The sequence below is a fragment of the Perissodus microlepis genome, chromosome 1 (genome assembly GCF_051167445.1).
Source record: "Perissodus microlepis isolate ML-2025 ecotype Zambia chromosome 1, ASM5116744v1, whole genome shotgun sequence".
Classification (NCBI taxonomy): Eukaryota; Metazoa; Chordata; class Actinopteri; order Cichliformes; family Cichlidae; genus Perissodus; species Perissodus microlepis.
The window spans coordinates 27,027,839-27,037,772 of record NC_140461.1 but is presented as its reverse complement, the minus strand read 5'-3'; the positions used below and the strand labels follow the sequence as shown (position 1 = coordinate 27,037,772).

At 38.4% G+C, this 9,934-nt stretch overlaps 1 protein-coding gene across 2 annotated transcripts; it reads right to left on the bottom strand.

Annotated features, from left to right (window-relative positions):
* Positions 1 to 209: 209 nt before the first annotated feature.
* Positions 210 to 7,349, bottom strand: LOC146393964 (BTB/POZ domain-containing protein 1-like). 2 transcript variants are annotated; one of them, XM_084927849.1, is made up of 8 exons: positions 6,757 to 7,349; positions 5,154 to 5,310; positions 4,247 to 4,352; positions 3,958 to 4,155; positions 3,611 to 3,803; positions 3,427 to 3,514; positions 1,146 to 1,292; positions 210 to 1,051 (listed from the first exon to the last, which is right to left on the bottom strand). In XM_084927849.1, the coding sequence occupies exons 1-8, from the start codon at positions 7,170 to 7,172 to the stop codon at positions 893 to 895; spliced, it is 1,464 nt and encodes a 487-aa protein (XP_084783975.1). In that variant the 5' UTR covers positions 7,173 to 7,349; the 3' UTR covers positions 210 to 892. The 2 variants fall into 2 exon arrangements, with proteins under 2 accessions (XP_084783975.1, XP_084784063.1); XM_084927937.1 differs by having other exon boundaries at positions 3,611 to 3,740; positions 6,757 to 7,348.
* Positions 7,350 to 9,934: the final 2,585 nt, after the last annotated feature.

The window sequence follows — 9,934 nt, the reverse complement described above, 5'->3', positions numbered from 1 at the left end:
TCAGGATTAAGGACGACACTGTAACCACGACGCCGATTACTTCCCGTGATCGCCTCACAACCCCCTCCTCTAATCTGTTTTGTAGTATCTGAATGCATGTAGAGGATTTGGCATCACCTAGTGACACAAAGAGGAATGATATAAACTGTACATAAATATTTACCACAGCGTTTGGAACAGGAAAAAAAAATCTCACTTTTTAAGCCATATTAAAAAAACCCAAAACATTTATTTCCCCATAAAACTGGAACGTTTATTTTGTTGTTGCTGGTTTTTTTTCCTTCTTCTTTTTTCATTTTAACTCTAAGCAAACATGAAGTCATAAATAACAGCATGTACCACTGGCAAAGTTACACAACATACACACACGGAGCGTGATTACAATGCCAAAACAAAGTACTTGAACAGACACATGTTGAATACATGATAAACAGTGCACAATAAAAAAATCATAAAAAATGTAAATATTGTACTTTGGATAAATGCATCAGCAAAACAGATTGTAACCGTCTGCAGTCTGACGTGCAGCTCAGATTCACATGTTAACAGACAGACAGCTCTCAGGCCTGTCTCCAGGATGTGTCTGTATTTAGATCATTCATAGCCGATGATACACTTTGTCCCCCGAAAAGCTTTTTTTCTTCTTTTTTTTGACAACAGAGCTGTGATTTTTCCACAACTCAGGCTGTTTCCACATTGCTGATCATGCCTGTACACCAACATCGTATAGACAAATACACACACACACACACACACACACACACACACACACACACACACACACACACACACTCGTTATTCCATGGGCTCGTGAGGCACTAAGAACAGTCCAGTCTTCCCAGCAGTCCGAGGTCTCCTTGTTTCAGTGTACCTGAATGACACTGCAGCGAGTTCAGCTGTAGTAGATGATTTCTGGTATCTGCCCGTCCTCCACGGATGTGCCGTTGTTATTTCCAGGTGAACTAAAAAAGAAAAATGTTGTCTTGGCCCCCGATGCCAATTCCTGGGTCACTTTCTTTAACCCTTTAGTGCCGTAATGCGAGTCGGGGCCCTGAGTTATAAAATGAAAAAGACAGACGTTAAATTAAGCTAATTTTCAATCATTCATTCAATTCAGTTTTCAAATACAGCGACCTCGGACTGACCTTTAAGGTGGCGCACGCAGTGTAGCTGACGTTGGGTAGGATTTCCACGGGCTCTTTGAACATCACTCGGAACGTGTTTGCTGTGCCATCGCAGCTGAAACCTGTCTCGTTCTGTCCCAGTGTGATGCGTTTGTCGCTCTCTATGATCTACAGAGGAACAGGAGAAGGTCTTCACTGAATGTACAACAACAAAATCAACTTTTTACACAGCTGGCAGCATCAGCGTCACATCTGTTTACTGGTGGATTTCTGTAGCTGTAACAAATGTGGAAGCCCCCTGAAATAAACTGTTACACAGCACATATTCAGCTATGTCTCTTCTTACTGGGGACTAAAGTTAACAGGCACAGAGACCAGCCTGTGACCGCTAAACTGCTGAATTCAGTCGTCGATTGTTTACGCCTGTGTGACTGGGGTTTTAGTTTAGTTTAGATGAGCAGCAGCGATAGGAGGGATCACACGCATAAAGGGCCCCAGGCTATACTTTGAAATGCAGGGATGATGCAAATCTTGGACCTTTACATCACAGATTGTAATCAGAACATCTACCAAGCACTGTAAGAACCTGGGCTGTTCACTGGTGTGCAGAAGCTTCTGTTAGACTTTTTAACAAATACAGGGAACTGAACAAGTCAGTTGGCATTTGATGGCACATTTTTAGTAAAATAACTGAAAGGCAAACACGTGTCAGGGCTTGGTGTTTGACAGAGATAAAAGGTCAGCTACTGAACACTCGCTTTTAGCAATCGCAGTATCTTCAGCCATGTTTTATCTTAAAGCTTGTGTTCAAGCAGGAAACAGAAAACCGTCATATAAAGAGGAATTATAAATTACACAATAAAAGAGTGAGTTTACCATAAAGCAGATCTAGACAGCACACCCTTTTTTGGTATCTTTATTGCATATTTTGGAAAGGATATTACTACTGGTTTCTGTTTTCAGATTTCTAATTTCCCCACTTACCGGTATTTTTTTAACATTATTTCAGCTTTTTTCATAAAAGCAATGTTTTTATCTTTATTGCCAATGTGTGAGCGGACTGTAACGTTACTTAAAAAATAAGATCTTTTCCAGCAGCCTGTGCAGTAACCTTAATGTGAGGGACTCAGATGAGTCCTTAACGCCTTGCCTTTGTCTCTTTCTTCCATTCCTCTACAGCACCAACACTGAGCAATACTGGCTATTTTAGATTGGAAATGGAGTCCACTAATTTCTAATGTATGCTTTCCTTCCTGCTAATGGCACTGCTAGCAAAATCTGATGTGACTAGAAACACTAGCTGGCTAGATTGACTCTATAGCTAAGAGGATTAATAACAGTAACTAATGTATTATGTGTGTATTATATAAAACGATGCTGACTTTAGCCTGTAATTATAGAATAAAAGCTTTGATGCATAAATAACAGTAATAAATAACAGGAATACCCAAGGGTAATGTCAGGGTTCAGTTAGCTCACTATAAGTATTATACTGGTATAAGGAACTGAGGCATACAGATTATACACTGGTGTCTCACTTGCTTTTACACTGAAGAACATTATTCTGAAATTGTCCCACAATTTGTAGATTTGCAGTTTTTTGCAAAACAGTGAAACTCTGCCTCTCGTGTTACTGAACTCAGTAGCGCTTACTTTTCCATTCTTTTGTTTCCCTTGTCCCAATTTTTTTGACAGGTGTTGCTGCCATCAAATTCAGAAGGAGCTGATGTTTTTCATTCAGTGGTAAAAGGTTCTTATTTTAAACATGTGACGTGTTTCTCTGTTTTTCTGTGAATAAATTACGTGTTTATGAGATTTGCACTGTATTCTGTTTTTGTTTACATTTCACTCTCCATCCCAATTTCTTTGGACATGACACACAGTATACAAAGCTGCAGGACAGTCTTATGTATATCTAATCATTATTTTGGCCAATGCTAGCTCTTAGTTTGAGCATATGCTGTATGCTCATGCAAGCTACAGAGACCTGGCTGCAGTTTAGTTAAAGCCTTGAGGAATAATTTGGGGGGATTTTACACACTGAGCACTTAATTTATAGTTTAAAGCTAAGATATATTAAAGTGAGGATTGATGCTTGTGTTATCACAACTCTGTATTTTAGAAAAGGTTGTTTTTCTTGTGGTTTTTTTTTATATTTCAAAGTTGTTGTTTTGTTTTTTACTTGCTGGCAATAATATAAAAATGAAATGACACTGAGTTCTACTAAAAAGTTATAAACCCACTCATCAGCAGTGTAAGTATTTTTTCTTGAACCTCATTATGTCTCCGTGCCAGAAGTTACCTGTATGTTGACCTGATAGTCAGTGGGTCCATGTATGGAACCATACAAGCCAAAGCCCACTATGGATATTCTTCTGTTAACATTGAATCTGCAGAGAGAGAAAGAGATGGAAAGAAAATGAGAAAAATCAAGTGTTAATAATTAAAAAAAAAAAAAAAACAACAACCATCAAGCCTCCGCTCACCTGATCCTGTCGCTGGTACCACTGTACCCCCATCGACTCTCAACCTGCTGGAATCTATTAATGCTGCACTCCTCCCCCCTGAGGCAGCAGCGAGGCCTGTCGATGTAGTCGACCCGTGGTTTGGGGTTTACTGTAAAGTGTAAAAACAGATTTACCACCTCCCGATCGAACAATATTCCAGACTGGGCAGGCCCTGTTGCACAAGAAAGAATATCAAACTGGTTTCTGTGGTTTGAGTTGTACATGAGGAACATGATGGATATGCTTAGTGATGGCTGAACTGGTAAGAAGAGTGTTGCAAACATCACAGCATTGCAAATAAACTCATATTTCTGTGATTCACTTACCGGCAGCAAACTCCTCAACAGTCATGAGCGGGAAGCGGATGAGCGGGAGGGCTTTGCCCAGAACCTTCTGTTTGTTCTCCGCGGTCAGAGGAAGCTGTTGCCTGTAACACTCGGCCTCCGCCCAGCGGACCACCGCTCCAAACAGACGGTTCTCCCTGATGCTTAGTGTGTCTCTTTCAAGCACCGCGCAAAGAGTGTCTACACATGCAAATACACAAAAGTCTTAATATTTAACAACTCGCATGCAAACCGTGGACAAGAAAACACCTGATCATAAACGCTCACATACCCAGGTCAATATCTGTAAATCCCTCTGCATTTATTGCATCTGCTGTGCTTTTGTCGATGGTGTCTAAGCAGAGACTGGCGAGCTGAGGCTCATCAAATAACCTGGCCTGTAACGAAACCACAAAAGTATCCGTGTAAGTGTCTTGAACGCACCAAAGGAGGGTAACGAATTTACCCCAAACACGTTAGAACAAGCAAAAACAAAACTGAAAGTTTAATGCAAACACTAAAACAATCTAAGTTGGGTGGAACCTCATAATGCTAATGAATAAATCTCCCAAACCACCACTGCTAATAAAGAAAACACTGCTCAGAATATGGTTGCTTTAGCTGATTTACAGTATTGTTTATAGTTTTGTTCTAGTTGCTGCTGAGACCTTTTCTACCCCCCAATCAGATTCAGTAGCAGCCTGAGGGCACAGCAGCCAGCCACTCAACAGAATGCTGAACCCAAACAAACGGCAGCATAAACCAAAAATAGAACAGCTAATGTCGTAAAAGTCCTGCCAGCGATGGCTGGGAGGTGGTCTGGTGCTGACACACACACACACTTAAAATAAATACAGTTTATCTCTAACTGTAAGAGCTGCTGTTGAACAGATGGTAAGAGCAATGCCAGATTTTCATTAGATTTTTTTAACATATTGCCTGGAAAATGCAATAAAAAAAAAAAATACACACAGCTGATATTAAAACCCTAATCTGACTCTTTGTAGACTACATAAATTGACTATTTATATCTAGTGCCATCGAGGAAGGATAATTCAAAACCAAGCAAGTTAACTTGCAGAATTAAAAAGAATATTTCAACATTAAAAATTTGACAAACCAAAAGTACAATCCAGGCCATCTGGATCTCTCAGTTTTAACGTAAAGGATGCACTATAGTCGAGGAGAGTGAAAGTAACCTGAGTGAGAAGCATAAATGCGTTGTCAGCTCTGAGATGTTTGGTGAGGAACTCCACGCAGTGCCCCTCCAGCGCAGGGACCGCATACTTCTTAGCCGTGTACAGAGTCGTCATCACCGTCTCGGGACCAATGTGGACCTCGTCAGAATAGAGGAACCTGTAGAGAGGAAACAGGCACCAGAACAAAGGGAACAATTACATTTTCATAGTTATTCTACGTAAATTCTGAATATTTGTAGGCCATGCTAAGTTGGAGGTGCCTCAACATAAACATAAACAAATAAACCTCTATATAATTTTCGGCTGTGGTGGTACCTTTCCAGATGTGCAAATTGCAAATTCCATAGTAAATAAGGCACACCCTAACCATCAGTGATGCCGGCTTTTTAGGTTAATAACTGAAGGGTTTGATTTTGAGATAATAACCCCAAATTTTGATTTAGCTGTGCCTGAGATTTTTTATTTCCAATGGCAGGAACAAGTTCATACAAACATCACTACTCATTTGGCATAAACTGAAATGGTCCTCTAGATAATCACAACAGTCCTTTACTCATTATTAGCTTGAATCACCAGACACCCTGAGATACGATACTATCACAATATTTCCCTCATGATTTGCTATAATTGTAATTTTTACCATTTTGCAATAAGCTGAGTATTTCAATAACATATACAGTTATTTATTACCTTTTTTAAGCACAAAATATGTCATCAAAGTATCTGTTTTATTCAATAACATAAAGTTATGTGCTTCAGTTATTTTTCTGTTGCAAAATGAGATTGTCAAGCATAACAACAATGTCACTAAAATCATCCATCAATGTTGCCATAAGATGGAGTGGGTGGGCTATCATTCTGTGATTGAATGGGGTCAAGTTGGCAATTATATACTTTGTCCAGCTGAGTGTGTCCATCATTTGTCGTAATAGTTTTTTTCAGTTGAGACCATGTATTGTAAGTTTGCTTGGCTAGCATTATTTTTTCCTGCACCACCATCCTTAATCAGAATTCTAATTTAGGATGGTGGTGCAGGAGATGAGCCCTCTTCTTAGTAGAGTAGTATTACAGGGTGTTTTCATGTACTTATTATTTATCTGTTTATTTTCATTCATCTAATAAAATATCGGTATTTGGTGTCCCTGCGTGGATACAACATCGTGAAACTGTACTGTATCAATATACCCTCCCCCACCCACCCCTTCTAATTATTAGTTTCTTAGCAGTTCGTATTTGAGTTTTTACCTTTCAAATTCTTTAATTTGAAAGAAAAGGTCTGAAGGTCACTTTGCTGTGAGACCTCTAAAATGAGGTAGTCAAATTAATAAGTGATAAACTGTTTTTTAATAGAGTACGTTAGAGCGAGGTTTCGTATTTTTCATTAGGCCTATAATTGGTTACCTTCTTTGTATCAACAACAGCTCAGAACGTAAACTTTATATCACCACATAAGCGCCTTGACTTTGATTAACTTTTAAATGCTGTTTTTAATGTTTATGTACACTTGGATCATGAGGTATGCATATTGGTTTTTACCACCCGGAAATAGTGTGGTACTAGGTGGTCTCGAATGCAGGCAGGGCTTGGGGTTCACCTGTCCTACCTGAGCAGCGCGAGGAAGGCGGCCGGCTCCACATCAGGCAGCTCGATTTCAGCAGAGGTCGTGGCCATCCCACCGTTAAACATGGCATCAAAAACGGCACTGCCAGCGGCCAGGACGAACTTATGGGCCGGTATCCTCTGGGCCTGTCTTCCTTTCCCGACTATGAACCTGACGTCGCTGAGAAGCTCGTTGTTGAAGAGGAAGGCGAAGCGCTCCTTTAGGGACCTCTTTGTCGCCTGCCAGTTGTACATGGGCTCCCGGTGAAGGCCGAGGACGGGCGGGGAACCGGACGGGGTAGGAGCGGAGGGTGGGACGTTGGAGAGCGCTGCTGGTGCTCCGCAATGAGCCGAGTTGGATGCTGCCTCCTGACCGTCATGGTTTGACGGCAATCCGCCACCACTGCTCCCCGTCGCCATAACGACACACTGTTTTTAAGTGTACTTCCACAGAAACGGCCTCGTTATTGACACGCAGACACGCACTCGCCGTAATGTTTTTGTTGTTATTCATTTACGTGGTATCCATCTCAGCAGACGCCATCACTCATCACTAGCTACCTGCTAGCTACAGAGTCTCCGGAAGTGGCGTGGGTATACTTCCTCCAAAATACTTTTTTTTTGTCCTGAAACTTTATTGTTCACTTCTAGATGGAAAAAAAAACGAACAAAGAAAAACTTGAACAGTGTCTAACATACAGATTTTTTTTTTCTTTTTATCTATGTGACCGTTTTGGGCACAATACAATCGGCAAATATGTTAAATAGAATAGAATTAAAATAATAAAATTCTTATTAAAAGCAGCATTTATACATTCAAACGTGGACGGACGTGTGAGTAAGAGGCACTACACTCTATTTTTTAATTTTGTAAATATTTTTTGATCATTACACAGTTGGTGCATTAATTCAAACTTAAAAATGTAAACAAATAAATAAATACATGTGTAATTTATAAAAACAAATAATAAGCCATCAAAAACTGATTTATAAAGGTCAGGCATCAATTGTAAACTTTTTTATCAGATATTAGCTGCTGTGTGCTATAATTTTTAAAAACCTATTTTAATTATTAACCATAAAGTTAAAAATTGTCCCTCATACGGAATACTCATTAAATATTTATTGGCAAATATTTGCTTGAATACCCTATTCACTATAGTAATTCAAACAATTACAAAGCATATAGATCAACCCTCTGTGAACTAAGAGAATCATTTATGATTACTTTATTAAAAATGTTATGGCAGAAGGGTTGAAATTGGAGTAATATGGTTGAAGGAGTATCTTACCTTTATTTGTAGCTCATGACATAAATGACATAAATAAATACTCAGGACCACCAAAATACCGATTAATAATATTTTATATGCTTTTAACACATGTTTGTAATACTTGTTCTATATGCATGGTAACAGTGTTACAAATCGGTGCTCCGATTAGTGTTTTCTTAGAAAAAAGATGCAGCTGTGAATTGCAATAGACTGTGAATTAATAAATGCAGGTGTACTAATAAAGAAATAAAACGCTGAAATTTAATTGTCTACTTTTGGCTAGTGAAACACTTAATCCAGTCAGAAAAGATTAGAAAATGCTAAATATGTCAAAGAAGACTGGCGTTTTGTCAACCAGCGGTATCAACACATGGATGAAAGTGCCACTTCATCTTTGTCATGTTGTCTCATGGTCTCACTGCTTGTCTATTCTTTTGTCAGGTCGAATAGGTTTCAGTAACAGGACTGTTAGATTCTTCTTTAAAATATGTCAATGTTTAATAAATTGGTTTAAAAATCACAAGAGACGCTGCAAAACAAAATGGTGGATTTATAACTTATTTCAAATCGTATATTTGACATGTATTTAGTTTTCTTTCTTTTTTTTTTAATTTTTATATTTTATTTTTTAATAAGCAACCTATAAGAACACAGATAAACCAAAATAAACAAATAATCAAAAATAAACAAAAGGGTGTACCATCTAGTGTGTATATACACACACACACACACACACACACACACACCCTTAGACATACATACACATACCTACATACATATGTATTCGCCTATGTCCTCATACATACTGACATATACATATATACACATAACAATTCAGAAATATGGCATACATAATTACAGAGATTCAAACAAGATCGGGTCTCCTTGACAAAATGTAATGTTTCCATTTAACCCAAATATCACTAAATATGTCATATTGGAGTCTATTAATGAAGGTAATTCTTTCCATTTTAAACATCCCATAAACAATCTCATACCAGTCATTTAGTGATGGAATTTTCACACTAAGCCATTTCTTGGTAATAGTCTTACGGGCAGCCAGACTCAGAATACCATACAACAGCTTGGACGTTTTATCTACATTCACTGAGTATAAATATCCAAACAAAAGTTCATCCCAATTAAAGGGGAGTTGCATACTAAAAATGATCTGTAACTCAGAATGAATCGATACCCAAAAAGTGTTGATCAATGGGCAAGACCAAAACAAGTGGAAGTGTTTTATTCCTTGGGCCCCACAGTTTCTCCAGCAGCTAGAGTGATTAGAATAATGTTTACTTTGTGCAGGAGTAATAAAAAACCTACAGAGACTCTTCCAACCAAAACATCTCCATATATTAGAACTAGAAATTCTCCACTGAAAAGCACACTGCTGATACCAAATGTCATTTGAAATTGCTGTATTTGTTTCCCTTTCCCATTTTTTTTAAATGTAGGTAGTATTCCGCTTCTTAACCTCTTGTATACCCTTATACAGTCTAGAAATCACCTTGAGGCTGGTAAGCCTTGACAAATATACTCAAAACAGGTAGAGAGAAAAGATCTATTCTCTTAGGTATAAAGTTATGTAGGTGATGCCTAATTTGAAGAAACCTAAAAAAATCCATTTTGCTTAACTGGTATTGATCTTTTACTGATTGGAAGTCCCTAAGAATTCCCTTATCGTAAAACATACAATATGCCATTAAGCCTTGTCCTGCCCATTTTTTTATATCTTACATCTAACTTATTGGGTAAAAAAAGCGCACCATTTTAAAATCCTGGCCTCTTCATTCCAATCATTCTTATTAAGAAATTGTAACCAAAGTTTTAAAGGCAAGTTAATCCATTGGTTTCCTTGATTAATTTGTTTTTTAATGCGTGTCACATCCCCTAAGCTTGCCTGAA